General features: G+C 38.2%; 2 protein-coding genes and 1 non-coding gene across 9 annotated transcripts; 1 reads left to right on the top strand and 2 right to left on the bottom strand.

Moving 5' to 3' along the window:
- Positions 1 to 58: 58 nt before the first annotated feature.
- Positions 59 to 130, bottom strand: trnap-agg. The gene has a single exon. It is a non-coding gene; the product is annotated as a tRNA-Pro (tRNA).
- A 561-nt stretch (positions 131 to 691) lies between these two features.
- Positions 692 to 11,769, top strand: fam114a1 (family with sequence similarity 114 member A1). Of its 3 annotated transcripts, none has more exons than XM_044029202.1 (13): positions 692 to 774; positions 2,899 to 3,246; positions 3,644 to 3,728; positions 3,940 to 4,166; positions 5,049 to 5,183; positions 5,457 to 5,609; positions 5,694 to 5,886; positions 7,236 to 7,321; positions 7,782 to 8,003; positions 8,091 to 8,230; positions 8,850 to 8,922; positions 9,567 to 9,620; positions 10,519 to 11,769. In XM_044029202.1, exons 2-13 carry the CDS (start codon positions 2,905 to 2,907, stop codon positions 10,648 to 10,650), a joined length of 1,842 nt encoding a protein of 613 aa, XP_043885137.1. In that variant the 5' UTR covers positions 692 to 774; positions 2,899 to 2,904; the 3' UTR covers positions 10,651 to 11,769. The 3 variants fall into 3 exon arrangements, with proteins under 3 accessions (XP_043885137.1, XP_043885139.1, XP_043885138.1); XM_044029204.1 differs by having other exon boundaries at positions 5,694 to 5,847; XM_044029203.1 differs by having other exon boundaries at positions 3,656 to 3,728.
- Positions 11,770 to 11,788: 19 nt separating this feature from the next.
- LOC122771567 lies at positions 11,789 to 16,116 on the bottom strand. 5 transcript variants are annotated; one of them, XM_044029206.1, is made up of 10 exons: positions 16,019 to 16,116; positions 15,274 to 15,570; positions 14,574 to 14,885; positions 13,646 to 13,756; positions 13,516 to 13,566; positions 13,200 to 13,235; positions 12,964 to 12,996; positions 12,814 to 12,849; positions 12,652 to 12,713; positions 11,810 to 11,911 (listed from the first exon to the last, which is right to left on the bottom strand). In XM_044029206.1, exons 1-10 carry the CDS (start codon positions 16,104 to 16,106, stop codon positions 11,873 to 11,875), a joined length of 1,065 nt encoding a protein of 354 aa, XP_043885141.1. In that variant the 5' UTR covers positions 16,107 to 16,116; the 3' UTR covers positions 11,810 to 11,872. The 5 variants fall into 5 exon arrangements, 4 of the variants coding, with proteins under 4 accessions (XP_043885143.1, XP_043885141.1, XP_043885144.1 ...); XM_044029208.1 differs by lacking the exon at positions 12,652 to 12,713 and having other exon boundaries at positions 11,789 to 11,911; XM_044029209.1 differs by lacking the exon at positions 13,646 to 13,756.
- Between the last annotated feature and the right edge of the window lie 142 nt (positions 16,117 to 16,258).

The following is a 16,258-nucleotide window of genomic DNA, read 5'->3' on the forward strand; positions in this document are numbered from 1 at the left end:
ACGACGAAAAACCTAAAAGAAGAAATGCAGTTTGGTTAGGAAATTCCAACAAAAGTTAGGGCTCGTCCGGGATTTGAACCCGGGACCTCTCGCACCCTAAGCGAGAATCATACCCCTAGACCAACGAGCCAACTTGCCTCAAACAGAGCCACCGATTTATTTAACTATCTTCATACGAAACATCTTGTTTTCTTTTTTGAAATTGGATTTTGAAACTTTGTTCCAATAGTTATTGATCTTTTACTCTGTCATCTCGACAGTCAGCGACTCTGAAATTGATTTTGATTATTTCCGATTAAGACAAAAAAGACAAAGTGAGATGATTCGCCCCTGCTAACTTGTCTTTTCGCCGAAATTGAAAGTTGATTCGTAGAGACTCCTGTACAAACGAAGTAAGAGGCGGTGGCAGATCATATTTATAACAATTACAACAAAAAGAAGCCAAATCTGGAAGAAAGCGTCCCTGTTCTTTCTGAGATTGAAAACATATTTAAATAATATGTGTTCGATATTATTTATCCATGATAAAATAACAAATATTCGAAAATTGAACTGAACCTTAAAATAAAATTCTGAATAAAATATTATGGGGTGCACCCCAAGACTCCCTTGAGTCCCTTGAAACGCCTCTGCCAGTGGACAGCGGTGGTTTCTGGGGCAGGGACTCATCTTGTCAGCTGTTACTCTTCGGTGCAGTGAGCTCGCGGCCTGCCGACGTGGCGGGGCGGAAGAACAGAGAGGAGCCTGTGTTGCTTGTCTGCTGGCACCAAACGGGTGAGCTGCACCGTCACTTTCATAAAAACTCACAACACTGACTTTGAGCTTTTGTTTTTTACAAGTTTAACACATTTAATCTGCGACGTGTGAAAGACACAAACCTGCTGCAGCCGAGAAAAGTGAGATAACACCAACGTGCCGCAGCGTTCAAACTGTGTTTGTTTGCAACTCGTTACAAATGTTACAAACCAACCTGCGAATAATAGCACAATTGTATCGTGTAGAATAAAGAACAGTGGTCATTGTGGACTGTGTTGTTGACACTGTTGCAGTTTTCAAATTATGTTTAAAAAAAGAAAGAAGAAGAAGCAGATGAGGCGTTAATATAAACTGCCTCATTAATGTCATTTCTTTTAAATCTTTAATTAAATAACTTTGAGTCATTAAACTATTATACATTACATGTATCAAACACAAATGAAATAGTGCAAATGAAATAGCTGTCGTTACCATTTTGTCCATACCAAAGTACTCTGTGGTCACTTCATTATTATACTTCATTATTTGCAACTTGTTTTCAGACGAATTATTTTTAAATGTAAATGATCGTCTTGGTTGGTTCAGTTTGTCACGGATAATAAACCAACAATTCAGGTGACAGTATTAAACTCATGCAACAGTGATTGACAAGACGATAACTGTATGGAAAAGATAGCACTGGAAACCACCACTAGATGGCAACATTGAATAGGAATAAAATGACCCCCAGTTATTTTTTAATTAAAGAAAAATTGGATGAGACAGATTATGCTCTCTTTAACTCCTTTTATGTCACACTAATTTCACAAACCACGTCCTATGTTAACCATTTACTTTTTAAATCATTGTTTGAATTTTAGAATAAGATTCTCAGATGAGTTTGACATTTTAGTCATCATAACATCACATGTTTCAAACTATTTTAACTTTGGATTTGCAGTAAAGGCAAAGTAGTGTTGTTATGCCAGAAAGTATGATACTGCAAAAACAGTATGTGACTATTAAGATGTGTGAAATCTGAAAACTAACTCTGTTAATCTGTCCCTGTAAACCACAAGTTACGCGACACTAATGACAGCAAAGTCTTTATTTTGACAAAAAAAAAACACACAAACAAACAGCAAATGTCAGATTGCAGCAGATGTTATGTTGCAATGACAGTCACATGATCAGTGCTGTTAGATTAAGAATGTGTGTTTTTGAACAACTGATTTGGTGACACTTATTTCTCTTTCATGCTGGTATGAGGTGCCTGCAGTTTAAAGCATATGGCTTTTTCTTTTTCATTTCTAGGGTTTGAACAATGACAAGATTAATGGATTATTAATCGATTACAAAATGAATCGCAAACGTATTTCATAATTCGTAAATCAAATAAGTTTCTCAGATTTTTCATCTTCTTAAATGTGAAGATTTTATGCTTCCTTTGCTCCTTTGTCATATTCCTTTGATATGACAAAAAAATTATTAAAACTGAAACAACATATTTGAGGACATCATCATTTCCAAGTTTGAGAAACACTGATCAACATTTTTCAACCCTTTATGGACGATTACTCCATTAATCAAGAAAATAATCAGCAGATTAAGCAATTCTGAAAAGAATCGTTAGTTGTAGCCATAATATCAGCCAGTGCGTTTGCAAGAACAACTGGTGTGTCATTCGTCCAAGAGATTTGCTCAATAATGTTCCAAATAAAGGTGACTTTATTGATCAAATTATTGACAAAATAGTTGACTCTCAAATGATTTTATAATCAATTACACGTTAAAATGAAATGTTACCAAAAATTAAATGTAACCAATGTACCTGTTGACATATTTCTCCAACATCTCATCACATATTTCATACTTGTATACATATATGTATGTATACACCTGTATACACTCCTGCACAAATACAAACCCATACCAACATACATATACACATTAGAAGATATAATTATGACATTGAGGGAAATTAAGGGAAAAAAGACAATTTAAACATCCATATACAAACTACTTAAGCACTTAAGTCTTGATACCTAATAATATGATATCTACAGTATATTGGTTGCAGGACACAGTGATTATATATAAAGATGCACATTCCTGCATTTTCTCAATCAAATTTATGAAAATCTGTCATCTCTCATCTTCCAGATCACCATGTCCCAGGCAGCCCCCGCTGAAGCAGATCCCCCTACAGATACAGACATCTCCCACTCAACCGATCAGCCCCACCACACTGAATCTGACCATCATGATATCCCAGCAGCACTCACACCACCCTCCTCCTCCTCCTCCACCACCACCACACCTGAGAGTTTCACCCTGCCAGAGTCGACTGAGGAGATGACCACAGAGGACACAACCACCACCTTGGAGACCAACACTTCAGAGGATCCAGCTGATCAAGAAACAGCACAAGCCTCTGAAGGTCAGGTGATAGAATGTGATCAACAAGTGAGTCTAGAGCCAGATGCAGAAGCTCCAGAGGAGGATGTGGAGGTTTGTTGCAATAGTTTCTCTCTGACATTTGCTTTTATTCTCCCTCATTTCCTGTCACAAACTGTCAAGTTGTGAACTGTTTTTTGATTATAAACTATGTGGTCCTGAAATTAATTTGATAATCTTTCAAGAGAAAATGCCCTAAACCAAAAACAAAAGAAAAAAATCTAATTCCAGCTTCCGAGTTGTGATGGTTTCTTCTTTCTCTTTGTCTCATATTGGACTCTTAATTAAAGTAAACAAGCATTTTTAGATGTGTTTTAAATAATTTTCAATTAATTTCAATTTTGAAAAGAGTAACTTACAGCTGTACTTGATGAGAACCTTTAATTGTGATTTTGTCTGGGTGGACTGCTAACTCACTAGCTTGTTGTGTGTTGTATGCGTTTGTGTGCAGGCGTCACTGCAGGAGAAAGAAAAAAGCTGGGGAGGCTGGAGTTCATGGGGAAAATCTCTCCTGAGCAGTGCCACCTCCACAATGGGTATGTCTACTACCCTTGTTTTTGTTCTTCCATCTCATTCATCCTCATAAATCTTTTATTTATTGTAATTAAAAATGTAGACGCAGGCTCTTCTCTTTGTTGTGAGTTTTTATCTGTCTGTCTGTCTGTCTGTCTGTGTCTGTGTCTGTGTGTGTGTGTGTGTGTGTGTGTGTGTGTGTGTGTGTGCGTGCGTGCGTGCGTGTGTGTGTAGGTCACAGCCTGACTTCAGTTAAGGTGAAGGCAGGAGAGGCTTTGCGTCTTCACAGGACATCAGTTGGAGAGGAGGCACAAGAAGAGGAAGAGGAAACAGACGTGAAGAGAGAGGGAGGAGGGAGTGGAGAGGCCGAATTGTCACACTCTGAGGAGTCTCCCACTTTGAGTCCAACAGCTTCTGGCAGAGGCGTTTTCTCCACAATCACACATGCTGTGCAGAACACAGTGAGTGAATACACATATAATAACATACAGTACGCACTCACACACATCAAAAATATTTCAAAAATATGTACCAAAACCCCAGCACCCCAACTTATTGCTTCGCAGAACAATTCATCAGACACTGACAATTGTTTTCAGTTCAAAGTCCATATCTTAGTTATTTAAATCTTTGACGGTAATCGTTTTTATCATCGTTGTTTTTTTTGAAGTGTGGTTATATTTGATATATTTATATACGAATGAATCGTTCACCCTCAGCAGTTGCCGCTGTCGTCAAGAACCAGCTTGAGACACCCTGAAAACACGGCTGCCAGTGGGGACACAAGGAAGAAACCGAGGAACTAAACTAGATTAAACTAGACTTCATTAGACAGCCTTTTTCTGTCTGCATTAAAATCGAAAGACTACTGCTGTCTGGTTGATATGTTTATGTCACTTAGGTTTTCAAACAATTACTGAAACAGATGGAATTTGAAAAAAAAAAGTGGCTTTCAACATGAAATTTTGAATTGACCTTAAAATAGCTATAAATTATTGTCTATACTAACCCAGGGATTCCACTGAATGATTGTGTTCTCTTCTCAGTTACAACATTAAAAGCATTATTTTCAGACTAATGGCCCCCCGTTTTGTAATAATCATTTTGTCTCAATTATTTTGTTTTTGTAGTCGTTTGGGGCTTAAGTTTGGATTAATTGAACAGCCCTACTGTGAGTCACAAAATAACACATATGAACTTTCCGATAGAGGCAGTGGGGCATCAACAACTGTACATCAGTACGTCATACAACCACGCTAAACCCTGAACTAACCCTTTAATTTAATATTGATTAACTGCCATGTAATTATATTTTTCCTGTCTGTCTTTTTTGTGACTCCAAGGGTAAGTCGGTGATCAGTGGAGGTCTGGATGCCTTGGAGTTCATTGGGAAAAAGACGATGACTGTTCTGGCTGAGAGTGACCCGGGTTTCAAAAAGACCAAGACACTGATGCAGAAGACTGTATCACTGAGTCAGGTATGAACACATATGCTGTCTTTCCACTAGTTGGAACGGTTCACTACTTATTTTTTTGCATTTCTATTAATAATAGTACCAGAATAACCGGCCCCAACTGTTCCATTTTTCAGTACCTTTCCTAGAGTAAGACCCACAACAAATAGATAATACTAATGAAATACTTTATGCATTTAGTGTCCAGGTGGACAGTCGGTTCCTGTCAGCTGAAACATAAATTATGTAGTTTCTCTCAATGACAGCTGTCATTACAGTTTTGCTGGGATTTTCCAGATGCTGAAAGAGGCTAAGGAGAAGGAGCGGGCACGACTGAGCAACCAGCTAATAAGTGCTCCCACAGCTCACTATGGTATTCTGTTTGACGACTACCAGGGCCTGTCGCACCTTGAGGCACTCGAGATTTTGTCCAATGAGAGTGAGGGCAAGGTGAGATATATAAACTTTGTTTTACTTTGTAGGAACACAATCAATTTAAAACGGTGAACATAACATGTTGCATCTGCTCTTCAGGTTCAGGCGTTCCTGTCTGCGCTGGAGGAAGAGGAGCAGGATGAGGTGAAGAAGGAGCTGATTTTAATCAAAAATATTTTCATCAAGCAAGAGGAAGAAGAAGAGGAGGAGGAGAAGGAAGAAGTGAAAGAAGGAGAACAGACGAAGGATAACGGTGATCTAAGTTCCCAATTACACTGTTCTACCCCCCTGTGTGAGTGACTCAGAACAAGCAACCAGACCTGCTGGAGGTAGAGGTGGCTCCTGAACACTGACCCAGGATCAGTTAGTTTGTTTTTACTCTTACACAGGAACACATTTTTTGATAGAGATCAAGTTCAGGATCAGATGTGTTATTTCACTTAGGCTTCATTTTCACTTGAGGAGCCGCACATAAATTTTGTATTTTGAATTTTGCTTCAATCTGAGTACATTTGAATCATCTTCAAGCAGAGATTCTTTAAAATATGTTTTTAAAAATGTCGGCTTTTACATAGACCATATACAGTCTATGGCCATGGGTACGTTTTCTATTTTACTTAGCATGTAGCTTTTTTTTCAAGCATCTTGGAGAAGTTCACACAGTCATAGAATGTCTCCATGATGTTCAGATCTTTTCGGTTAGATCTTTGTGACTCATTTTTGGGTCACGGTCATGCTGTCCCTTTTGATGAAAACAGTGATTCTAACATGGCACTCCCAGTTATAATTTGTAATTATTCCTTTTTCATTGTCCTCCCTGTCTGAGGTGTTTTGTTTCTGGCCATGTGTCATTCATTCATTCATTCATTCATTTATACATTCATCTTCTACTGCTTTATCCTCCACACGATGGTTGTGGGGGACGCTGTGGCCAATCCCGTCTGACATAAGACGAAAGGCGAGGTACACTGGACAGGTCACCAGACCATCACAAGGCCCCAAATCTGCATGTTTTTAGACTGGAGAAAACCCATGCACATCTGGCCATGTATTTGCTTAAAAACATTTAAAATTGAAATTCAGTCTTAAGCAAATGCTATGTGGTTTTATACCCTTGCATTTCACCAGCCACTTGTCATAAAAAGCTATACGTTCATTTTGTCTGTGTGCCAGGTGCCTCAGGCAAAGTCACAGGAGTGAGGAGTTCAGAGCAGACAGGTGTCTGTTTACCTGCAGGTTTTAACAGTGTTTGATCCAGTGGTGGTGTTCAGGGGCCAACGACACTTTTCACACCGCATCACTTAATAAAAAAACCAGAGATAATCAATCACATCACAATGTTAAACCTGCATGTGTGCAATACATGTGGAGGTCTTGCTGTAATGCAGGAGTTCACGTTAATTCAGCATGAAATCAAGAATCTGAGGCTCTGCAGTGCTGCTTGCTGAAGGCAAACTGAAATATAATCATTATAAACTCAGCATGGGGGCATTACTGGCATGTGGTAGAAATCTGCTCAAATTCACTGTGAACTACTTTTAATACTGTGTGTGAAGTATGTTAACATTGTGTGCGTGTGCGTGTGCGTGTGTGTGTGTGTGTGTGTGTGTGCGCGCACGCACGTGTGTGTTTTTCTTCCAGGTGCTGATAGTAAGGAGTTTTTGAGTGTTCTCACTGAGCTGCTGTTTGAGCTTCATGTTGCTGCCACACCAGACAAACTCAATAAGGTACAGGCAAAAACACACACACACACACAGTCTGGTTTTTGTGTGGACACTCATAGATATAATGCATTCCCAAAACCCCTTACCCTAACCTCAACCATCACAACTAACCTAATTCTAATCCTAACCTTAAAACCAGCTCTTAATCGTCAAGTGTTTTTAAGACATGTACTCAAACACACACACACAGGATTTCCCTAGCCCCTTACCCTAACCTTGACCATTACAATTAAATGCCTAACCCTTAACCTAAACCTGTTCCTACCCCAATTCTAAAAAGAGGTCTTAACCCATAAACACATGAGGACCAGCCAAAATGTCACTTCCTGTTTTTTTTGTTCCTCACAAAGATGTATGTATAAGAACTCCTACACATTCACATTTGCTCCAAAGTTATTAGCTGCCAAGTCCATAATGGATTCTCACCATGCATAGCTGATGGCTGGTCATTATGCGTCTCCAGGCTCGGATCAGGGCCCATGATTGGGTGAGCGAGGTGGAACATCGTGTCACTACAGAAACAGTTGGCACTGAAACACCTGACCAGCAGGCAGGAGAGGCTACGCCTGTAGAGAATGAGACAGAGGAAAAGAAGGCAAATGAGGAGGAGCATGGGGAGGAGAAGAAGGGAGCTGAGGAGGAGGAGGAGAAGAAAGAAGGAAAGAGCGACTCTAGATCTGTAGATGTAAGGTGAACTCTTTTTAAAAATGTATAAAATGGAACACACTCCTGGTGCCACAGCCTGATTTGATTTTATGTGTGTACTTTCTAGGCAGTCTACCTGTCATCAGTAGGCAGTCTGGCGGAAGTGACAGCTCGCAGTATTGAGCAGCTCCACAAGGTGGCAGAGCTCATCCTTCATGGCCAGGAGTTAGAGAAACCAGCCAGAGACCAGGCACACATCCTCACCAGGTATGTGTGTGTGTGTTTGTGCACATGTGTGTTTATATATGTGTGGGTGTATATGAGAGGCACCACACTGACATTGTTAGATTTGTTTAAAAAGGGACAATGCATAGTGCATCAAAACAATGCACAACAAAACAGACAAATTCACAACATGATGGTAGAACCCACAGTCTATTACGAAATGCACAGGACAACTAATGAATATAGAAACAGCACTAAATATCATTAAATGTGACACATATGGGCATAACATGAATGATCACAGATCTTGTTCCTCTTTAGCCATAGCTTGAGATGAATTTTAAATATATTGTATTAAATGTACATTCTCTTATCACGGGTGGAATGTTATTCCAAATCTCACTGCCTTTGACTGATAACGCCTGTTTACTCTATGTTGTATGATGATGAGGTGTTGCAGCCTTGGTTACCTTTCCACTAATTTTTGATTTTAACATGATGAACTTAAAAATGTGGGATATTGTATTTCTGAAGCATGAGGTAATGATGGAAGGAAAGAGGCGTTCTAGGTGAAATTAATTATTTTAGATATGTTTTTAACATGATTCGTAAATGATAATGTGGAGTCTGTGCCTGTTTGGCTTTCATCTTCTTATTCCAGGTTGACATGTGCCATGTGTCAGGAAGTCGAGTGTTTGGCCAAGAAGTTTTCTGACACACTGCTTCTTGTTGGGGTAGGTGACAGTGACTGTGTTTATGTGCTCATGTGTTACGTATCAGCTTTGGTTGTTGTCAGAAAAAAGCCTTGTTTACATTTGAATATGTAACTATACATTGCACTCACACACAGTGAAAGGACAAATGCACTTGTTAAAAAAAACAAAAAAAATAAACACCCTGTCAGCTTCTGATGCCAAATAGTTTTTCACATTTTATGCTCATTTACTCAAGTGTCTTGTTGGCTGATGAACTAATGACAGTGTATGTTTCCATGCTAATTGTCCTATGTCTCCCATCACTCAAACCACATGGCTCATATGGGATATTTCGGAATACAAATAGAATGCACAAGTCAATTTAAAGTCACATATGCAGCGTTCTGTGATTTCATAGAATTCATTTGAAACACTCCTTTGTGCACAAATCTTAATGAAGAACTGAACTCAAGATCAAATATATGGTGAAAGAATTTATGTTGTAAATGGAATGAGTGGGTAATTGTACTCTGTGTTTGTATTGATATTGCAAATAGAGCTGCCATGACAAAATTACACAAGGGAAATTTCGTTTTAGTTTTATCTATCAATCTCTATGTTTGTCTTTGCAATTTTTGAAAGTATTACACTTTTTTCACAGTCTCTCATTTTCTCCCCCTTAGGGCCAGAGGAAAGCGGAGGAACTGAATCCACTGGTAGACAATGTTCTGCTGGAGGTGAGATACACATGCATCCAATCCTGTTTATAACAAATTTGTGCAGAATGAAAAAATATTGATGTATCAATCTAAGTCTCATGTTGACTGTCACTATTGATAATCATTGTAACTGGGGTTGTAAATGGTTAGTGAAAATGGGTGATATGACCTTAAACTCATTATAATGCAATAATGATATACGTTATGATATTTCACAGAATTTCAACGTAATGGTGTCTGTTATGATATGGAACAATAGCATATTTCAAAAACATTTATTATTATTATTATTATTATTATTGTTGTTGTCATTATTATTATATTTATATTAAACAAAACAAAACATTTAGATTAATAAAATCAAATAAATAGATGGGAAATAGTGGGAAAAAGAGGGCAAGAAGAGAGAAAGTGATAGAAGGAGGGGAGGAATGGCCAATGGCTATACAGTAGCCACTCTGGGGAACACATTCATAAAATAAGACAAAACCCTTGCCAAACCTTAAAAAATTTCTGGGTGGACACTCAAAAAACCTTTATGATGAAAAATGAAATGTAAAATGAAGTTAATAATAGCATATGGACAAGCTGTGAATAAAACACAAAACAAACTTGTTTATATAACAATATACACATTGTGATACTTGTTATAAAAATATTGCTCTCTGTTTATGACAATAGTTAAGGAGCATATTCAACATCAACTGTATATTGTGATCGTGGGCCGCATAACATTGAGTAGTGGGCCGCATGTGGCCCGCAGGCCGTGAGTTTGAGACATCTGGTTTATGCCATGCAGTAACATTCTACCAGACTCCCTCTACACAAAACAATAAAAAAAAGCAGGAATAGTAAAATATTGTAAAAGTTGAAGTGCATAGTTCATAATAATGATGATGGCTTGTCTTCTGTGCAGGGCTCCAACAGTACCAACTACATCCAGAATGCATTTCAGCTGCTGCTTCCCGTCCTGCAGATCTCCCACATCCAGAGCCAACACTGCCGACCTGCCACAGAACCAGCAACACAGACAGCGACACAGCACTAAAACTCACACACTGACACACAGGTCATCCACTTAATATATCTGTTGTTGTACAGCAACAAATAGAGATTAGAATATTACTGATATTAAGTGCTTATATCTATGTGGTGTGCAACGGAAGATGTTTGTAAATGCTGAATATAATCTTTAAATATAATGATTAAATTAACAGATACATATAGAAAGGACCCATATACAGGATGCATTTGTGTGTGTTCCCTCCATCTTGTATGTGTGAATGTTTTAGAGTATTGATTGCAGTTGCACCAAATGATGTTCTGAGCTGTGACTCATTATGTCTAACAAACAAATGATGGTTTTCCACCATCTCCAAAATACTGAACCAAAAACAAAACTGAAGGATGTATGTTATGCTTTCATTGCTCTCCGTATGGTCCAAAAGCAGCTCTGAATAACATAATTGAAGCATTGTTTTGCTGAGTTGTTTTAATTTAAGACGCAATTCCAGAATTAGTGACAATACACTACATTTTTTTACATTGTTTTTTAATGTTAAATTAAATTAAACTAAATTAAGCAATATTACCTTATACTTTCCCACCACGCAGACTGATTATCTTCTCCCCTCTTATGTACAATACATATGTAGTTTAGGTGAATTCATCTCTAGGTTTGTTCAGTTTTGCTGCTACACTGTAAAGAATATGGTAAATCAAAGCAGCATCTTTACTATCTGGGAGAAGGCGCTGGTATCAAACATTTTCCACCTTTGTTTTTCTCCTTTTATTTGACCACCTGTGGAGTTTAAGCAGAAATCCTGAGTCTATTTCTTTTTAATATTTAATATTCTTAGCTCCCAGTCTGCAGTTAATTGGACCTTTTTAAATCCCATACTCTCTTCTTTACTTTTGTCTTTACTTTTTTTTCCGCCTTTTTCCTTTTAAGAGATGCATTATTACAGACAGGGAAGCTGCTTGTATTAAACAAAGACAACATAAGGCTGTTCTGACTTAACAATGTAGCCGAGTCCTGCTTTTCTCTTGTTTGGGAGCCAAGACATTTATTTGACAACGGACACACAGATGTATTAAAATTGCCCTATTATAAAATGCCCTGAGACTGTTTGATGATGTATTTAAGAAAATAAACACGTTTTAACCATCTTGTCAGATGTTTTTTTTTTTATTATCATTATTTTTGAAAAGTGCGTGAAGCAGTTTTATTTTTCACTTGAAGTCCATGTTCATGCTTTTCCTCTCGCTCTTCATTGATGGAGGCAGGTGGCGATGGAGATGCAGGTTTGCTAAAGACACAACAAAATTGTCTTTATCCTCTGGTTAAGATGCATAGAAATGTAGCAATAAATGAATTCAGAGTATTTGTCACTCATCAGATATGATATCTAAAAGTAAGGATGGACGTACTGCATTGAAAATACTTCTACTTGAGAATAATTATTTCACATACTATAGTGTATTTATTTAGTTTTATTCAGTAGTTATGCTTTTAAATGAACATCAAAGTGATCCTCACACACTGATACAATAAAAATTCACTATGTCTTCAAAATGGGTCAATACTTCTTTTTTTTTTTAACCAGATGAAAGAATTGGTCTCACACTAGGACCCAGACAGAGGGGCGGAGTCTCTGAAATAGGCGGCAATCTCACCTGCGTTTACTTCCTGTTTGTGGAAGACGGAGCTAGCTCTTTTGTTTGGAGTTGAATCTGGTAAGGTCTATTTAAATTTACTGTTAGTTTGAAAAGCCTAAGTGAAATACTTCAGCTATATAAATACTTAATATATATGGTGTGCTATGTTAGGTTAAAGTTTGAGTTTTTCTTCATTTCTCTCAGTTTTATAGATTCCAGTTTCCCTTATGTCTCTGACTGGGGGGCAATTTTTGTACCTGTCCAGATGCTAAATTGTTTATTACATACATACATACATGCATACATGCATACATACATACTGTTTTTATAAATGTCTGGCAAAAAGATTATTTGTATTTTTAATGCACTAAAATGATGTATTCAAACCTACTCTTATTCTCAGGTTTTTCATTATAGTGCACTTGTAAGAGCCTTTTGTGGATTTGATTCTACCTGTGGGGCATTTAAAGACATGCAGTTGTTGAGAAGCCATATTGAATGCATGCTTTTATTGTGTTGCCTCTTTGAGCCTGTGTGCTTGTTGTGAGTTTACCGTTAACATTTCCGTCCAGCAGAGTTTCTGCCTCTTCTGAAAAAGTGAATATTAAGACTGTTAACACAGAGACTCACAGAAATTATTATTATAAGAGCTCTGATTTGATTAACTTCTCTGAAATTGTGGTGTGTATGTGTGATTTCCTACCTTGAGAGTGAGCCTCTTCTATTGGTGACAGTTCTGCAAATTAGGTAAAAAGCAAAACAACCAAGTTTTTTTTTTTTCTTCCATTCAAAACATATGGCCACTATTCAAGAACTGACCCAAAAAAAGGCTGTGAGCTGTAGAAGTGAAGGACTAACCACATATGGGACATTAACAGATTGTTATTCTTCGTCCTCTCAATGTTGATGGAGAGTAAATTTAACATAATTTTAACTTACCTTCGGGAGAGAGTGTTTCTGTGTGCATCTCACCAGCTAATTAAAACAGAAATTAATAACACATGATACATACATTATTTAAATACTATGTGTTTTGTGTTTCACAGCCCTGACACTGGTTTTGCATTGTTATAAAAAGTGGGCTGATCCTAAATGGACATAGTTCAGTGTGGCACAGTGATACTTGGTTAATATATGGCAATTTACTGCTATCAGGTATGTGTTCTCTACTGGATGATGCAAGGTTTTTTTTGCTGGCAGCCAAGAGACCTATAAACTGCTGTGTGTTCAGAGAGAAACAAGTTTTCAAATTTACCATTTAATTGCTGAACAGTGACGTTCCCAAAATTGTACATCGTTGGAGTTCCTGCAAAAAGAAAATCATAATTTTCAAGATCCAGTATCAAAGTAACCCAAATATCATGTAGTGTTTATTAATCTCTTACTGCCTGGCTGTATGCCGAGGTAAATTTGCCAAAGCACTATTGTAACTACAGTCAGGAGCACCACACACAAGAGAGCCAACCAGAGCCCCCTGACGATACACTGCCACTCACCTGAAGGAGAGAGAGATTGGTGATGATGTTTCAGTTATTCAGAGCTCAAAATTACAGTTTTTAAAAGTTGTTTTCTCTCTTTACTCGCAATAATAGTCAGAAAACAAGGACACAGAGGGTAATGTGTAAAAGGTTTTCTCAGGCTGTGAATCAAAACGGATGTTTCTTAACAATCAAGCTGCTAAATAATTCCCATAGATAAACACAAAACACAATCTTCCATGTGAAAAGCCAAACCAGTCAGATGACAGATGATTAATACTAGTTTTCTTCTTATGCATTAGAGCTGAAAATGTTGTTGAACAAAAGAGAAAATGACTGTGCACATGAATTGACTGCATATTAAAAGCTGTAAACAGAAGACCGGAAAAAAAGAATAAGTGGTCACCATTAAGAGTGGAAATGGAAATGAAAGGGAGTGTATGGAAAAGTTTTGTGTGGGTGTTGCAGAAAAAAAAGGGAGATAGGTTTCCAGATTTCATGATGCACACTGGAAAATATTACTCAGTTGTAGCTTTAAGCAATGTTAGGAGCGACTAGAAAGAAACCAAAGCTAAAATCAATGCAGCTGTAGATAAGATGTACTGCTACTTTAGGAAACGGTGACAAATCATACATGAGGTTGGAGTGAAGGAGAATTGAGAGAAATTTACTCGACTGAAAAAAAATGTGGACATGAAGATGGGTTTGAATTTTGATTGAATCACTGACCTAAATGAGAGGCCAGTTTCCTTCACTCTGATTATCTCAGAGCTCAAAGTGAAGGTGCACTGACCTTATGGAGTATAAGGAGGCGCTGCTGAATCCTGAGACCAACCTTTCTGTGTCTGTATCCACTGTGGCTTCTCCTTTGCTGTTGCAGTTGAAAGTGTTCGATTGGCGAGCCAAAGGAGACAGCGGCTGTGATTGCCTGACTCTGAGGTGGACAGGACAGAGAGACAGCAGTAGAAAACCTGCAGTCCTTCACCAGCCTCCTTCTCCTCCTCCTTCTCTTCCTTCTGCTCCTCAGGTGGGTGGAGGTCTAAGGTGTTGTTATTACTGTGGCCATACAAGGTGAGATTCACTGTCTCTGCTTCACTCAGCTGAATCTCCACTGACACTTCCAGGTGTACCTTTAAAACAGCAGGAGCTGGACAGGGGATAGAGTCAAGCATCAGACTGCAGTCTGCAAGTCAATTATTTAGCACCTGTAGGGCAAAAATAAAATTATTTGTTGCCAGTATGTAATTGCAAGTTTTTTGGGGTAGCTGTTGTTTTAACAATATTATATTTAAGAAAAATTACCTCTTCACATTTACAAATACCCAGGAAGTATTTTATTGGTGTCCCAGATTTACGGATATTTATGCAATAACGCATTGTTAACTTAAGCCAAACATATGGAGACCTAATGAAGTGTGGCACTTAAAAGTTGATATGGTGTTCGAGTTTGAACTATAGTAGTGAACCAGACAACCAGCCTCCACTGAACTGTCCTCTTAATAATTCAAAAGTATGAGTTAAGTGCTGAGTAATACCTGAATATGACATGTTCCTGTGTAATGCTGTCATGTCCATGTCGGTTTGACACATGAACCAGCTCTCTTCTAAATCATCACCGACTCTCCTGGAGTCTGGTGCACGATCTGTCGTGTTGTTTTGACTCCACTGTGTGCAGGCCGTCTCCCACTTCTCCTGCTCTGCACTCTGAGAAGGGTCACACTCATCGTTTCTCTTAATGTCAGCATCCACAATTTTCCCATTTTCACCTCTCTTCGTCTGGTTCCTACGCTTACAGTGTCGGTGGGGCAGACAGTGGAAGTTAACCTTGGATACTGAAAAAACAGAAAATTCACAACAGTATCTCAGTGGGAGCAGCTTTGAAGAGGTTAGAATGCTTATTTAAGTAAAAAAATCAGAGGAAGATCTCAAATGAAGGTTGTTGTCTGTAGTTTATATTTCATCTGAGGGCGAGTGACAGGCAGGAGAAAGTAGAGAGAAAGAGGAAGAAGAAGAAGAAAACACCAAAGGCAAGCACGTGTACAAGCACCACATGTAATGTTTGGTGCTTTCAAAAAGAGAACAAGTTTTACAAGACAACGCAATACAAAGATTTCACCATAACTGTTTTCAGTCTATGTATGAAACTATATTTATGTCTGATTTTAGTCTCCGAAGTAGAAATACAACAGGCAGTTCAGAGTAAGTCAACATGCAGAGGAAGAAACAAGACAAAGTGAAAAAGTAAACTTCTTAAAGGTTCAGTGTTCAGAGTTGACCTACCTCTGTTTGATGAGAAGAATTCTGGCAGGCAGATGATGAAGGCGAGAATCACGAGGGTGAAGAGTTTAGTGAGTGCTACTCTCGTCATGGTTCTCTCATATGATCACACACACACACACACACTTCTTCAAAACAACACAGGCATGACTTCTGGCTCGTGGCACCTGGTTCCTTCTCGAAAACAAACACACATTTATTCATTCATTCATTCATTATCACAGAAGCCTCTGATAGACTTGG

The sequence above is a fragment of the Solea senegalensis genome, linkage group LG6, assembly GCF_019176455.1.
Source record: "Solea senegalensis isolate Sse05_10M linkage group LG6, IFAPA_SoseM_1, whole genome shotgun sequence".
Classification (NCBI taxonomy): domain Eukaryota; kingdom Metazoa; phylum Chordata; class Actinopteri; order Pleuronectiformes; family Soleidae; genus Solea; species Solea senegalensis.